Below are 17,282 nucleotides of genomic sequence, written 5' to 3' on the forward strand. Positions count from 1 at the left end.
GAGGGTCATGGTAAGATGAGCACAAGAACTCCACCATCCTCACACTACACCCACCCAAGTAGCATGACACAAATTCTATCTTAAATTATAAACAAATCCCATTTGCATAATAAGAGTTTACGTTAATTGAAAAATCCTATTTTAATAGTTCTTGTTGGATTGTGAGTGTGTGTCATTTTGAAGGTAAAGAAAAAACAGTTGTGAAATCTTTTTTACGTTGCATGTTGGAATTTACAAGGCTTGAATTCCTCTGCTTTTGGGCTAAAGAGCAGAAACACAGATTACCTGAAATAAATTGATGATGTTGATATTGTAGTACTACAGGAAACATGGTGCAGAGGTGATGTTTCCACTGACTGTCCACTAGGTTATAGGGAGATAATTGTACCATCCACCAACTTAAAAGGAATCAGACAGGGCAGAGACTCAGGGGGAATGCTAATATGGTATAAATCAAAACAGGAGAATTCTTATCTGGTTAAAAATCAACAAAGAGGCTATCTTAACAGATAAAAACACCTTCCCCTGTGCCTCATACATTTCCCCCTCAGTCACCTTACTTCAATGAAGAGATTTTCTCCATTCTAGAGGGGGAGACTAGTCACTTTCAGGCCCAAGGCAACGTACTGGTCTGTGGAGACCTGAATGCTAGAACAGCAGAAGAACTATTAACAGTCATGGGGACAAACACCTACCGGGAAGCAACAACCTTTCCCTCCCCACATACCCCCCCAGAAACAACTATGACAAAGTGAAAAACAAAAACGTACAGCTCCTGAAGCTCTGTCAAACACTGGGTCTGTACATAGTCAATGGTAGGCTGAGAGGGGACTCTTTTGGTAGGCACACCTACAGCTCATCCCTTGGCAACAGCACTGTAGACTACTTCCTCACCGACCTAAACCCAGAGCCTTCACAGTCAGCCCACTAACACCTCTCTCAGACCACAGTAAAATCACAGTGTATCTGAGAAGAGCGGAACCCAACCATGAAGCATTACGGCCCAATAAATGACATGGTACTAAACAGGCCTATAGATGAAGTGCAAACAGTACAGACATCTACCAAAAAGCAATTATTAGCCAAAAAATACAATCTCTCCTGGACAATCTTTTAGTCATAACATTCTCCTACAGCAATGAAGGTGTACATTTGGCCGTTTGGAACATAAACTTTAGATTTGACGAATTAGCCTCGTTGGCCAATCTAAAGAAACATAAGAGCAAACTAGAAATAACAGATAGATTATGAAAATTGGTTGATAATGATTGGAGAAATCTCAGAAAGTTATAAAAAAAAAACACAGAACCAGACAACAAAAATGTTTGCCGTCAATATGGGGAAACAGTGAAGCAATACAAACACACCCTAAGAACAAAAAAGGAACAGCACATTAGAAATCAGCTGGATGGAATTGAGGAATCCATAGAATCAAACCACTTGTGGGAGAATTGGAATAAATTAAACAAACCTCATCATGAGGAATTGCCAAAATGGGCATATGTGGAGAAATCACTTTGCCCAGAACAAAAATATATACAAGAAAAATGACAAATCCTTGAATTAGCAGTCAGACTATCAGAATCCTGTGGATACCCCAATGACAGAAGACATTTTGGGGAAAAACTATGCACTCTCCAACCCCAAAAGGCCTGTGGAGCTGACGGTAATTTAAATGAAATGATCAAATAATACAGACCACAAATTCAAATTGCTATACTCATTATTTGGGTCAAATTTGTCTCCATTTTTATAGATAGGTGTGATCTTGGTTTCAAATATCGGGGAAAATACCTGTAGTGAGTTAACAGCAACTTGGGGAAAAATTTCTGCAGTATCATAAATAGCAGACTACATAATTTCGTACAATTGTACAACAGACCACATTTACACCCTCCACACTAATAGACAAACAAGTAAACCTAAACAAAGGCAAATTTGACTTGTGTTTTGTAGACTTCAAGAAAGCATTTGATTCAGTTTGGCAGGAACGTATTTTTTTTATAAACTAATAGAAAGTGGTATTGGAGGGGAAACATGATGTTATTAAATCAATGTACACTAAAAACAAATGTGTGGTTAAAATTGGCAACAAGCAAACAGACTTCTTCTCTCAGGGACGGGGAGTGAAACAGGGCTGCCCAATAAGTCCAACACTATTTAACATCTACATTAATGAATTGGCAAAAACATTAGAAGAATCGGCAGCACCTGGTCTCACCCTCTACAACACTGAAATCAAGTGTCTACTGTACGCAGATGACCTGGAGCTGCTGTCTCCCACTAAGGAGGGTCTGCTATACGCAGATGACCTGGTGCTACTGTCTCCCACTGAGGGCCTGCTGTATGCAGATGACCTGGTGCTACTGTCTCCCACTAGGGAGGGGTTACAGCAGCATCTAGATCATATGCACAGGTTCTGTCAGACCTGGGCTCTGACCGTTAATTTAAAAAATAACTAATATAATGATATTCCAAAAAAGATCTGGAAATCAAGATGACAAATATAAATCCTATTTGGACACACTTCTATTAGAACACACCAAAAACTACAGATATCTAGGACTAAATATCAGCAGCACAGGTAGCTTTCACATGGCTGTGAATGAGCTGAGAGACAAAGCAAGAAGAGCATTCTATGCCATTGCAAGAAACATTAAAATCGAAATTCCAATTAGAATCTGGCTCAAAATGTTCCAATCAGTTATAGAACCAATTGCTCTATATGGCAGTGAAGTATGGGGTCCGCTGTCTAATAATGAATTTACTAAATGGGACAAACATCCAATCTAAATACTGCACGCTGAGTTTTACAAGAATGTATTGCAAGTGCAAAGAAAACCTCCAAATAACACATGTAGAGCAGAATTGGGCACAGAAAAACTCCTCGCTCGAATAGATAAAGAGCCATCAAATGTTACAACTATTCCATCACACAGCTATACAATGAAACAAGAGAAGAGTCCCCTCAGCCAGCTGGTTCTGAGGCTCAGTTCACTAACCCAAACCAACCCCATAGAGCCTGAAGACATCACAAATCTGTCCCAACCAAATCATCACAAAGCAAAAATAAAAATCTATCACCTATTGGAAAGACACCACAAAAAATCTAAGTAAACTTCAATGCTATTTGGCTCTAAACAGACAGTAAGTACATGGTGGCAGACTATCTGACCACTGTGACTGATAGAAAACTGAGGAAAACATTGACTAGGTACAGACTCAGTGAGCACAGTCTGGCTATAGAGACCGGTCGTCACAGACAAACCTGGCTGCCCAGAGAGGACAGTCTGGCTATAGAGACCGGTCGTCACAGACAAACCTGGCTGTCCAGAGAGGACAGTCTGGCTATAGAGACAGGTCGTCACAGACAAACCTGGCTGCCCAGAGAGGACAGGCTGTGCTCACTCTGCTCCAGGGGAGAGGTAGAGACAGAGCTGCATTTCCTATTACACTGTAACAAATACTCAGACCTATGAGAATTTTTCTTTCCCAAAATTAGCATACATTACAAAGAATTTGAAACTGTAAAAGATGAAGAAAAAATCTAATATTTATTGGGTGAAAAGCCAAAATGTGCAGTTTTGGCAGCCAAATATGTGTCCTCCTGCCACAACCTGAGGGACAGCCAGTGAAAAGTGCAATGTAATGTCAATAATATTTCCCATTTAGTTTTGTTTTGGTTTTCATACCATGTCATGTGACTTCTCAGTCATGTTGAGACTGGTCTACTACCAGGTCATGTGGCTTCTCAGTCAGGTTGAGACTGATCTACTACCATGTCATGTGGCTTCTCAGTCAGGTTGAGACTGGTCTACTACCAGGTCATGTGGCTTCTCAGTCATGTTGAGACTGGTCTACTACCAGGTCATGTGGCTTCTCAGTCATGTTGAGACTGATCTACTACCAGGTCATGTGGCTTCTCAGTCATGTTGAGACTGGTCTACTACCAGGTCATGTGTCTTCTCAGTCATGTTGAGACTGATCTACTACCAGGTCATGTGGCTTCTCAGACATGTTGAGACTGGTCTACTACCAGGTCATGTGTCTTCTCAGTCATGTTGACACTGGTCTACTACCAGGTCATGTGTCTTCTCAGTCATGTTGACACTGGTCTACTACCAGGTCATGTGTCTTCTCAGTCATGTTGACACTGGTCTACTACCAGGTCATGTGTCTTCTCAGTCATGTTGACACTGGTCTACTACCAGGTCATGTGTCTTCTCAGTCATGTTGACACTGGTCTACTACCAGGTCATGTGTCTTCTCAGTCATGTTGACACTGGTCTACTACCAGGTCATGTGTCTTCTCAGTCATGTTGACACTGGTCTACTACCAGGTCATGTGTCTTCTCAGTCATGAGAGAGAGACTGTCTTCTCAGTCATGTTGACACTGGTCTACTACCATTGCTTTTATGTATTGTTATTCTCATTAATATTGTTGTTGTAGTTGCTGTTAATGGTAATCCCATTTCCACTACTACTACTATTATTGCTGTTGGTCCCACAAATGTTGCTATACGTATACTTTGACAATGTAAGTCATTAATCTTGCCATGTCAATAAAGTCTATTGAATTGAATAGAGAGAGAGACGTGAGAGATAACCAGTAAAGATAGTAAGGTACAAAGTAATTTATTTATTTCTATCTAGATCCCTTTGTCTCCCATTGACATAGAGGTTAATAAATAAGATATTAATAGATTGTGGTTTTCAATCATTAAACCCCCACTGGAGAGAATATCTGGACGAGTGTAGTCATATTTGTCCTGTTCCTCATAATCAGCCATTTTATATGGATGGTTTAATATGAGATTATCAGACCTGGGTTCACATACTATTTAGGCTATTTCAATTACTTTCAAAGACATCTGGAAGTAAGTATTTATTTTTTATTTGGAAAAACAAGTAGTTGAATATTGGAATATATTTGGAAATACACTTGGAAAGTATTTCAAAATATTCAAATAGACTGTCTCAAATATACTCCCATGCATCTATCCCAGGTATTTGAAAATAGTATTTTGAAAAAAAGTTGATTCACCACATTTGAGAATACTCAAATATACAGAAAATGTGTATTTAAATAAGAAATACTCAAATAAACATGTATTTGAAACCAGGTCTGGATTTCATACAGTATGCCTACACACAGCATACCAGAGCTATTTCCCTGGCAGAGAGAATCAGAGCTATTTCCCTGGCATAGAGAACCAGAACTGATATGAGGGGTGATGCATTGCACGCACAACATACTACTGTAACCATACCAACCAATAGCTGCTTTGAAAAAGTTGGGTGTATGTTTGGTGGGGACACATTGACATAGATATGTTCACTTTGTTTCCTATCTAAACAACATTCTCTTGATATCGGACCACCTGTATTATTGGTTTACTTATTTTGATCGTGGCTTTTCCTCGAGGCGTTAAATGTGTCTGTATCACAAGACTGTTAGAAACACTACATAATTGTAATTTGCACACAGAGAATTCCTTCAGTCTTTTCCTCGTAGTCATCAGCTGAGTACAAGCACATGTCTAGGAACTGTGACAACAATATGGTAATACACAGCTGCTGATATTATGCAGGCCTATTCATTATCTTGGTGTTCATCTCATTGGACACAGTGGGGATTATATGCTTACAGCTGGCCCCAAGATAACGTCAACCGCTAGCATCCACACCAACCAGATATCATTTTATATCAATGCTGTACACAGGTTTCAACGTTCACACTTCAGAGATCATAAATGTCCTGAATTCTTCCAGCTTTAAGAAGAAAATACAACTATACAAATGTTTACAATGTGACCAGTAAGAAAACCACTAAGTTCATTATTCTAAAAAGATAAAACATGTTTCTCCAGATGATGTAACACAGCAAAGGTCGAAGGTGACAACAGTCGAGTTCTGAAGGGAAATTGAGTCTTGAAGGTCCTCATGTCTGCAAGATGACTACATGGTCCTTTGAGAATTGACAGTGGTGAAAGTTCCCCTTTCCTTGTCCTGTGTTGTCCCTCACTCCCAGAGAGAGGGAGAGATTGACGATATATTTGTCTAGAAGCAGGCTCGCCCTTAGTTTGTCCGGAGTTGATAATCTGCCAAGAAGTGAAGACATAACAGCAATACATTAACACTCTTCTAACCATCATCACATTACCCCTGTACTGTGGCGTCACATTAACATTCAAATTAGCATTGGGGATCTGGGTGACTGAGATACACATTAGGGTCAGGGTAGTAGTTATTATGGCCTTACAATAACTACTTACAACTCCCTTATCAATAAGTCAACACTGCTCTCACTCTCTATTTATCTACCTCTTTCTCTTCCGTTCACTCTCTAGTTCTCTCCCTACATCCCCCTCTCAATGAAAAGGTGATAGCCACCTTGGCATGCAGAGCAGTGTCACAGAGAACCTAATGGAAGTAAGGCATCATTCAAATCCCTCTTGCCCCAGCTTCAGGAGAGAGAGGTAATAGCTGGGTTCACTGCCGGGCCGAATGGTGTGTGTGTCTCACCTCCACTCTGTGTTATATAGCGTACCCATGGTAAGGCCTCATAGCCACTTTTCTCAATGATCTTCAGATAGCGTACCTGAGGAGGAGCAAAGAACAGTTTCAGCACATACACACACCAGGGACGATACGTTATGGGCAGGCCTTAGGGGCCCTACCAACAGAAAGTTCTCTCTCTGAATTTTTCTTTAGTTCATTTAATCTAATTGTCATAAGGTTCCATGACTTTGTCCACACAGGGTATCTGGACACACAAAATACATGTTGATGATTTTCATAACATTTTGGGTGTTTTATTTCACTTTTGTACACTTGTGATGTTCCCGGGCAATAGTTACCGGCATTAGAAATTAATGGGTGAGACTACAATTAGTGTATAAAATTGAGTTCAGGCACATGCCCATTCATCAGAAGGACACACTTCCTCTCCCAGACCCCCACATGCATGTGTGTTTGAGCACACACACACACACACACACACACACACATCCCTTCTTGGCTTCCATGGCAACCCCCACGGGAACCTTTCCCCAATAGAATATTTCGACCACGGGAACCACACCTGTTGGCATTCTCACAAACAATCGCAATATTGTTTCAATAATATATAGAACTTTTCTCGCAGCTCTGGTATACGAAGGTTTTTTGAGGCCTTGCTCACCATTCATTCTGTGGCAGCACAATCTTTTACTCCAAAACGAGTTGTATGAGCTCAGGTCAATGAGGCCTACAGGCCATAAATAGCAAATAGAAGTTCAAAACGTGTAATGTTCACAAGATCTTAAGTTGATAAAAAGATCGAACACAACATTAGTGATAATATATGTATTATTATGGATTTATAATCAGCAATAATGGGGCGGTCATTTTGGACCGGGAACACAGAATTAATTAACATGAAACGAACACAACAGGAGGGTTAAAGCATCCGAGAGAGCGAAACAGCGCCCCTCTGTCTCAGTATGTGTAGACCATGTATCTGATGCTGTGTGGACAGTGAAACAGCGCCCCTCTGTCTCAGTATGTGTAGACCATGTATCTGATGCTGTGTGGACAGTGAAACAGCGCCCCTCTGTCTCAGTATGTGTAGACCATGTATCTGATGCTGTGTGGACAGTGAAACAGCCGCCCTCTGTCTCAGTATGTGTAGACCATGTATCTGATGCTGTGTGGACAGTGAAACAGCGCCCCTCTGTCTCAGTATGTGTAGACCATGTATCTGATGCTGTGTGGACAGTGAAACAGCGCCCCTCTGTCTCAGTATGTGTAGACCATGTATCTGATGCTGTGTGGACCAAAAGAGTAAGGCATGTCATATTATTTCTGTCCAGACAGCATCAGACACATTTCTTTTTATTTCTTTTATTTTTTATTTCACCTTTATTTAACCAGCTAGGCTAGTTGAGATCAAATTCTCATTTACATCTACGACCTGGCCAAGATAAAGCAAAGCGGCACAAACAACAACACAGAGTTACACATGGAATAAACAGTCAATAATACAGTAGGGGGAAAAAACATGGTCTAAACACAATGAGAGGGGAAACCATGTGTTTGATGCATTTATACTCCAGCCATTACCACAAGCCCCTTCTCCCTAATTAAGGTGCCAACCAACCTCCTGTGATGCAGACCTAAGCTTGTCATCTGCCTTCCCGCCTTTAGGACAAAGGCTCCCATTGTTAGGGTGGAGACATCAGCATCTCCTCAATATATAGATCTCAGGTTTCAGCCTCGCGAATTGGAAAGGAAAGTTGGTGGGTGCATAGTGCCCTGTTAAGATGCTGGATTTTCCCTAAAGTAAATTGATGTTTCACCAAAATTATATATTTACTCCTGTACATAAAAGCATTCAAAATACTTCATCGGGGAGCATGACTTAGTCACAGAGGATCATTAGCTTATTTTAGAAAAATAGCTGTGGATCGTTTTAAAATCACCAGTGTGTTTGGGAAGCCCGCAATATGGGTAGTGAACGTAACAATAGATCGAGCTGATTGAGTTGCGGCTGTCAGTGAAAAGGGTCTAAAATATATGTGAAAATAATGTGTCTTGAGTATAATAAAAAATGTTGCATCAATTGGCGCAGCGGTCAAAGGCACTGCATCTCAGTGCTAGAGGCGTCACTACAGACCCTGGTTCGATTCCAGGCTGTATCACAACATGCCGTGATTGGGAGTCACATAAGGCAGCGCACAATTTGCTCAGCGTCATCCGGGTTAGGCCGTCATTGTAAATAAGAATGTGTTCTTAACTGACTTGCCTAGTTAAATAAAGGTTACATTAAACAAATGTAAAAGAAGTGGATGGGTGTGAGGCAAAGATATGGAGCTTCTCTCTCCATAATACATGCACATTTGGCAATGTTGATTTTCGGATTGTCTTAAGTGACAATACACCACTAACAAGCTGAGTTTCGAAGTGATTTTTTTCTTTACCTCACATAAGTCAACGAAGTCAGCTGTATTTTTTACATCCATTGCAATGATAGTTCCTCAGTATTTGAAAAATATTTCCAACACCGATAATTGCCAAGACTCGGTGTGAAAGAACAAATGATCATGATCTGATGATCTCATATATCCAGTGGAAATGTAATAAAAAATAAAAAACAACAGCTGTCTGTCCCAGCTCACTGGGGCAGGAAACACTGAGGGCCTGGAATTGGCTAGTTGATACAATGTTGCAAGTTACTGGACCCAGTGATGATTTGATAACATGTTTCAGTTCACTAGCAATAGCTCAAGTCTAGACAGATAGAAAGGGAGGCAGAGATGAACGTGATTGAAAATTCAGGTTCTTTCATCAGGATATTTTCTACTGTTTTTATTTGTCAGCTTTAGGCCTATGCATTTTACTAAGTTGACGATGGACGCTAAAGGCCTGCTGCTGCATTAGCTATCTCTGAGTTATCTCTGAGTTATCTCTAAGCTATCTCTGAGTTATCTCTGAGTTATCTCTGAGTTATCTCTAAGCTATCTCTGAGTTATCTCTGAGTTATCTCTGAGTTATCTCTAAGCTATCTCTGAGTTATCTCTGAGTTATCTCTAAGCTATCTCTGAGTTATCTCTAAGCTATCTGAGTTATCTCTGAGTTATCTCTAAGCTATCTCTGAGTTATCTCTAAGCTATCTCTGAGTTATCTCTAAGCTATCTCTGAGTTATCTCTGAGTTATCTCTGAGTTCTCTAAGCTATCTCTGAGTTATCTCTAAGTTATCTCTAAGCTATCTCTGAGTTATCTCTAAGCTATCTCTGAGTTATCTCTGAGTTATCTCTAAGCTATCTCTGAGTTCTCTAAGCTATCTCTGAGTTATCTCTAAGCTATCTCTGAGTTATCTCTAAGCTATCTCTGAGTTATCTCTAAGCTATCTCTAAGCTATCTCTGAGTTATCTCTAAGCTATCTCTAAGTTATCTCTGAGTTATCTCTAAGCTATCTCTGAGTTATCTCTAAGCTATCTCTGAGTTATCTCTAAGCTTTCTCTGAGTTATCTCTAAGCTTTCTCTGAGTTATCTCTAAGCTTTCTCTGAGTTATCTCTAAGCTATCTCTGAGTTCTATGCTCTCATTTCTTTAGCCGCCAATTGATCACAGTATATTAAATGTGCCCATATGGCAGAGGCTAGTGCTCTCGCCATAGTTGAATTTGAAATAATTTTACTTCAGATTTTTATGATTTACCACGTGAGTATGATATTAAGAAACAACAACTTTATTATTGAAATGAAACTGTTCCACGAAAATGTGCATATATAAAAATTATGAGAACTGGCACCCATAAAAATGTTAGGATAAATTGTAAGCTTCCCCAAACTTTAAACTCACAAGCTGCCTATTGCATTTCCTATTACACCGATTGAGAAAATTGTGAAATGCAAGTGCGCACACACAGGGGTTCCCGTGAAAAAACATGCCTGTCTATGGAAATCAAAGGCCCGTCCAACTGATTCGTTCTGGGGCACGCTCTGACACACGCACTCACACACACGCACACGTGAGTCAGCTCCTTCCAGCCTGTATGCACTATGATGGAACTCATACCTGGCTCTACAAGGGTCCACTTTGATAAACATGGATTTAAGGGATCTGTTAGCTTACCTGGATACCAGATACAGTGAAATAGGGGATCTCAAAGTTCACAGTGATGGGCCTTCTCCCCTCCAACTCAGTACTCTCCACACTAGGCAGACCAAAGTGAGCCCTCATCATGTACTCTTTCCCCCCCTGTTCAAACATAGAAACACACAGGTATGAGGTTTATTGGAAAACTGGAGCATTTCTCTTCGTTAAAACGTCTTAGGGCTGCGATCCCGTTAACGGGATGATATGACAACAGCCAGAGAAAGTGCAGGGCGCCAAATTCAAAACAACAGAAATCTCATAATTAAAATTCCTCAAACATACATCTTATGTAACATCTTATACTGTTTTAAAGGTAATCTTGTTGTTAATCCCACCACAGTTCCGATTTCAAATAGGCTTTACAGCGAAAGCACCACAAACGATTATGTTAGGTCACCACCAAGCCACAGAAAAACACAGCCATTTTTCCAGCCAAAGAGAGGAGTCACAAAAAGCACAAATAGAGATCAAATGAATCATTAACCTTTGATGATCTTCATCAGATGAAACTCATAGGACTTCATGTTACACAATACATGTATGTTTTGTTTGATAAAGTTCATATTTATTTTAAAAAATCGGAGTTTACATTGGCGCGTTACATTCACTAGTTCCAAAAACATCCAATTATTTTGCGTAGCCACATCGATTCAACAAAAATACTCATTATAAATGTAGATGATAATACAAGTTATACACATGGAATTATAGATATACCTCTCCTTAATGCAACCGCTGTGTCAGATTTCAAAAAAACTTTACGGAAAAAGCAAACCATGCAATAATCTGAGACGGCGCTCAGAAAATAAATACAATTTTCCACCATGTTGGAGTCAAAAGAAACCAGAAATCACATGATAAATATTCCCTTACCTTTGATGATCTTCATCAGAATGCACTCCCAGGAATCCTAGTTCAACAATAAATGCTTGATTTGTTCGATAATGTCCATTATTTATTTCCAAGTAGCTACTTTTGTTAGGGCGTTAGGTACACATATCCAAACGCTCGTGCAGGTCCAGCATAACTTTGGACAAAAACTTCAAAAAGTTATATTACAGGTCAAAGAAACATTTCAAACTAAGTATAGAATCAATCTTTAGGGTGTTATCATAAATCTTTAATAAAGTTCCAACCGGAGAATTCCTTTGTGTCTAGTGAAGCCATGGAACGCAGGTCGATATCATGTGAAATGCACGTGACCAGGAAATGGCTCTCTGCCAGTAAACCGACTCAGCTCTTATTCAGCCCCACAACACAATAGAAGCATCATTCAAGTTTCTAAAGACGGTTGACATCTAGTGGAAGCCCTAAATGGAAATTAGGCCTGGCTCGCAGTCGGCGTTCCAATTCATCCCAAAGGTGTTTGATGGGGTTGAGGTTCAGGGCTCTGTGCAGGCCAGTCAAGTTCTTCCACACCGATCTCAACAAAACATTTCTGTATGGACCTCGCTTTGTGCATGGGGGCATTGTCATGCTGAAACAGGAAAGGGCCTTCTCCAAACTTTTGCCACAAAGTTGGAAGCACAGAATCGTGTAGAATGTTATTGTGTGCTGTAGCGTTAAGATTTCCCTTCACTGGAACTAAGGGGCCTAGCCCGAACCATGATAAACAACCCAGACCATTATTCTTCCTCCACCAAACATTACAGTTGGCACTATGCATTCAGCCAGGTAGTGTTTTCCTGGCATCCGCCAAACCCAGATTTGTCTGTCAGACTGCCAGATGATGAAGCGTGAATCATCAATCCAGAAGACGCATTTCCACTACTACAGAGTCCAATGGCGGCGAGGTTTGCACCACTCCAGCCGACGCATGGTGATCTTAGGCTTGTGTGCGGCTGCTCGGCCATGGAAACCCATTTCACAAAGCTCCCGACGAACAGTTTTTGTGCTGACGTTACTTCCAGTGGCAGTTTGGAACTCGGGAGCGAGTGTTGCTTCAGCACTCGGCGGTCCCGTTCTGTGAGCGTGTGTGGTCTACCACTTCACGTCTGAGCTGTTGTTGCTCCTAGACGTTTCCACTTCACAACAACAGCACTTACAGTTGACCGGGGCAGCTCTAGCAGGGCAGAAATTTGACCAACTGACTTGTTGGAAAGGTTGCATCCTATGACGGTGCCACATTGAAAGTCACTGAGCTCTTCAGTAAGGCCATTCTACTGCCAAATGTTTGTCTGTGGAGATTGCATGGTGGTGTGCTCGATTTTATACACCTGTTAGCAACGAGTGTGCCGGAAGTAGCCGAGTCCACTAATTTGAAGGAGTGTCCACATACTTTTGTATATAGAGTGTACTTTATAGCACTGTAAACCGAACAAATGGCCTGTTGAAGCCAAACCCCTCGCTACCTGATCTTATCACAATAAAGCTAGCTAGGCCATGCAGTCATATTAAAACACTCCTCACGTCTGTACTGATGCAGGATACATCAAGTGCACAGGACTTCCTTGTTAGGTAAACAACTACAAGAGGACCTGAATGGCGGCACCTCCTCTAAGAGTATGAATTAGGCTGTTTGAGAAGGTTTGAATCCCAAGCAACCTGCCAACACATAGTTTGAAGTACAATACCAACATAGCTGCTGTACTAGGTCAAAGCTGTGTGCTGGAAAACCTTGGTAGAGCATGGGTGGAATAGTCATTGTGGTGCTCATGTGAATTTCCTTTCTTTTTCAGCTTCAGACCAATGCCTACTTCTCACTTAAAACATTGTTTTTTGTTTTTAATAAACACAGTCTCCTGCGACACACCACCAATGCCACCTCCACACACAGTTATTTGTTTAAACTGTCCATGCGGCTCTCTTGTTTCTCAGAGGCAGGAAGGATGTGGGTTTACAGCAGCAGAGAGAGTTGACAGAGTCATGCTGAATGTAATAGTTAGGCCATGGGGTTGAGTAAAGTATGCTTGTCAGTCTTTATCAATGTGAAGTGTTTCCTCTAGCTGTTATCAGACATAACTTGTCTAACCTCCCCGTGATTCTTCTGGTGGCTGTGTAAAAACATGTTATTAGAAAATGTGCTGCTTCCTGTGAGAATACTGTAGCCTTCAGAATCTGTTAATGGATAAGACCGCATGTTTACCATTTAGTTACTATTTAGCCAATAACAGAGAAGGCTGGTGTGAGGAGCTATAGGAGGAAGACGGGCTCATTGTAATGCCTGGAATGGAATCAATGGAACGGCATATGGAAACCGCGTTTGACTCCGTTCCATTCACTCCATTCCAGCCATTCAAATGAGCCTGTCCTCCAATAGCTCCTCCCACCAGCTGCCCCTGGTCAATGATTACTCATAGTATGGTTTTGAAGAGTACAACTGTGTGAGGGTGGATTGAACAAAATAGTATCTTAAACACATGGCTACTGTTACAATAATATAGCAGATGCATACATTCTATGTATGGGTGGTCCCAGCAGGAATCGAACCCACGACCCTTTGTATTTCAAGCACCATGCTCTACCGACTAAGCCACACAGGACCTATGCTATGGTAATATTACCATACTGTAGCAGATGACCCACTAACAGGGAGGCATTGACTTAACTGCCATCTACAATATGTTATTATTATACAGAACAAAAATATAAAAACCAACATGCAGCAATTGATTTTTACTGAGTTACAGTTCATATGAGGAAATCAGTTAATTTAAATGAATTCATTAGACCATAATCTATGGATTTCACATGACTGGGAATACAGATATGCATCGGTTGGTCACAGATACCTTTAAAAAAAAATGGGCCTCACAATGGGCCTCAGAAGTTGGTGGCAGCTTATGGTAGAGAAATTAACATTAAATTCTCTGGCAACAGCTCTGGTGGACATTCCTGCAGTCACCATGCAAATTGCACGCTCCCTCAAAACTTGAGACATCGGTGACATTGTGTTGTGTGACAAAACTGCACATTTTAGAGTGGCATTTTATTGTCCCCGGTACAAGGTGCACCTGTGTAAGGATCCTGTTTCATCAGCTTCTTGATATGCCACACCTGTCAGGTGGATGTTATCTTGGCAAAGGAGAAATGCTCACTAACAGGGATGCAAACAAATTTGTGCACAAAATATGAGAGAAATTAGCTTTTTGTGGGAATGACACATTTCTGGGATCTTTTATTTCAGCTCATGAAACATGAGACCAACACTTTACATTTTTGTTCAGTGTAGTAATGTTTAGTTAATCTCAGTGACGTTAGCTACTTACAGGGAAGGACTTGATGTTCCACTGCACCACGCTCTTCTCGGGAAGATACTTGCAGCTGCCTGTGCTCGTCTTGAATTTGGGCGAGTCGGCATCGCTGGGCACAGGTACCATGATGGCCACATTGTTGGCAGTGGAGCGACTCTTAAACTGACTCCTGGCCTGTAGGGTGGAGGTGAAAGGTCAAACGGTCACAGGGTTACCAGCAGAGACGTGCAATGCTAGTGATGGAAAGAAAGGATACAGTCATTAAGAAGAAACACAGAGGTTATTGTATGAAGACTTCCTTGCTCAATGATTAACTCATAGCATCTAAAGTTAAAGGTTGAGGAAACAGTCCCAACCCAAACATTGTCCCACATTGCAGCCAGGGTTCATAGGAAAGCCAACGTTGGAGCCATGCTAAAACACAGCGGATGATGGTGGACATCCTTTACCTTAACCTTGATCTCCACTCGGCTGTGGGAGAACTTCTCAATCACACTCTCAATCCATATCAGAGGCTTCACCTGGCAGACAGAGGAGAGGAGAGAAGGTTAACATGGAGCAAAGGAGATGTGTGTGAGAAAGAGTGTGTGTGTGTTCTGCTGACCGTGGTGTTGAGGCGGTAGGACATGAGCTCGGACTCTCCGTCAGGGGGGATGAAGGAGATGGTGCGGTCGTTCTCGAAGCGGGACAGACGGACACATTGATGGAACTTGACATCCTCCAGCTCTACCGTCTTACTTTTCTCTCCTGACAGGACAGGTAAGGGGGAGGGGTTATTGTACGGCTATGTCCTAATACACAACGCCTGACAGGACAGGTAAGGGGGAGGGGTTATTGTACGGCTATGTCCTAATAGACAGCGCCTGACAGGTGCACATTGGATCAGTGCGAAATATCCATAGCAGTCCATAGAAGTTTTCCAGTCTCAGTTCAAATACTGTACCGTCTTATATGCCTCAGATACTAAATAAAAAGTATCCTGTAGGTTCCATTGTCATCCTTCCTGATCAGAAAACACACCACGGCTTCTTCTTCGTAGATACTTTATAAAGAGTTCAATCGATCATAGCTGTTGTAAGAGAACGTTTTGGAAGAACATCCACTTCAGGAGTGGGTTAGAAAACAATGACCTGGCAATGTGGCTGTGTACTGTGGTGAGCAAGCCTAATGTTCCCGTTGTTTTCCTGAACACATAGAAAAAGGCCCAGCAGAGCTGCTGTTAAAAGTTCTTAATGACTCTGGGCCCCACATGAACCCAGGTAGAATGAACCCTGTCCACACCAAGGTGACTGAGTTTGACCGAGTGTGTGTGTGTGTGTGTGTGTGACATTTCAATGTAAAGCCCCATCCTCCAGGGAGAGCTAGCGTCTAGTCTTTGGAGATCAGAGACCTAGCAGGCCTATCAGATCATGACATCCCAGCAGGTTAGCCCTTTGAAGCGCTACTCTCCCCAGTATACTGTAAGTATGGTCCCCCTAGTAGCATCATTACTGAGAGATTGTGGAACGGTCAAAAAGGAGGCACAGTCATGTTCAGGCTCTAAGGGGGTGGAGGGAGAGAGAGATGCCAGATGTAGAAGGGTTTAGGTTATCACACTGTCCCCTGTGGTTCACTATCTCCCTAACAAGGCAACAGAACAGTCATGTGTCCATATCACAGAAATGAATCCCGTGCTTTATTCGTTTTCACAATTTGATCTGTTTCAGCTCTCATATCTCTCAAAGCCTACTTCAAAACTCTCCCTGTAAGCTCATGTGATTTTCTTTCCTGTATGTATCATTAGCATGATTTCCCTATACCCAAATTTGACAGCCCTGACTCTCCAACAGTATCTTCTTCATGTGGAGTGACATTAACATACTTTGACCAGAAGAGGGTGCTGTTTCACCCACACAAGGCTGTTTACAATGTAGCAAGCCAGGACAGACATTAATAAAGATGACTTCGTAATCAAAACACACCTTTATGGTTCAAAATTACTTGTCCCAAATTCAGGATTTTAGTAGGATCCCTCGAGGGCATACTTATGTTATGCAAAAACAAAGTGCAATACACAATTTGGGAGAATAGTTAATGTCACTTCTTTCTCTGATTATGGGAAAGAGAAAGGGGGATACTTAGTCAGTTGTCCAACTGAATGTATTCAACTGAAATGTGTCTTCTGCATTTAACCCTACCCCTGTGGATCAGAGAGGTGCAGGGGGGGGGGGGCCTTAAAACACACCTATGGTGCCTGGGGAACAGTGGGTTAACTGCCTTCCTCGGGGGCAGAATGACAGATGTTTTACCTTGTCAGCTCGAGGATTCAATCCAGCAACCTTCGGGTTACTGGCCCAGCATAAGCTACCTGCTGCAATTTGATTATTTTTTTTATTTATTTAACTAGGCAAGTCAGTTAAGAACAAATTATTATTTTCAATGACGGCCTAGGAAGAGTGGGTTAACTG

At 41.5% G+C, this 17,282-nt stretch overlaps 1 protein-coding gene across 2 annotated transcripts in view; it reads right to left on the minus strand.

Moving 5' to 3' along the window:
* Positions 1-4,620: 4,620 nt before the first annotated feature.
* ap1m3 (adaptor related protein complex 1 subunit mu 3) overlaps positions 4,621-17,282 on the minus strand; it is a 42,161-nt gene continuing 29,499 nt past the window's right edge. For both annotated transcript variants that reach the window (XM_036978660.1, XM_036978661.1), the window contains exons 7-12: positions 15,440-15,582; positions 15,285-15,356; positions 14,851-15,009; positions 10,619-10,744; positions 6,527-6,602; positions 4,621-6,102 (exon numbers count right to left, since the gene is read on the minus strand). In XM_036978660.1, coding sequence (XP_036834555.1) covers positions 6,080-6,102; positions 6,527-6,602; positions 10,619-10,744; positions 14,851-15,009; positions 15,285-15,356; positions 15,440-15,582 — 599 coding nt within the window. In that variant the 3' untranslated portion in view covers positions 4,621-6,079. The remainder of the gene's footprint in view (positions 6,103-6,526; positions 6,603-10,618; positions 10,745-14,850; positions 15,010-15,284; positions 15,357-15,439; positions 15,583-17,282) is intronic.

The sequence above is a fragment of the Oncorhynchus mykiss genome, chromosome 5, assembly GCF_013265735.2.
Source record: "Oncorhynchus mykiss isolate Arlee chromosome 5, USDA_OmykA_1.1, whole genome shotgun sequence".
NCBI lineage: Eukaryota > Metazoa > Chordata > Actinopteri > Salmoniformes > Salmonidae > Oncorhynchus > Oncorhynchus mykiss.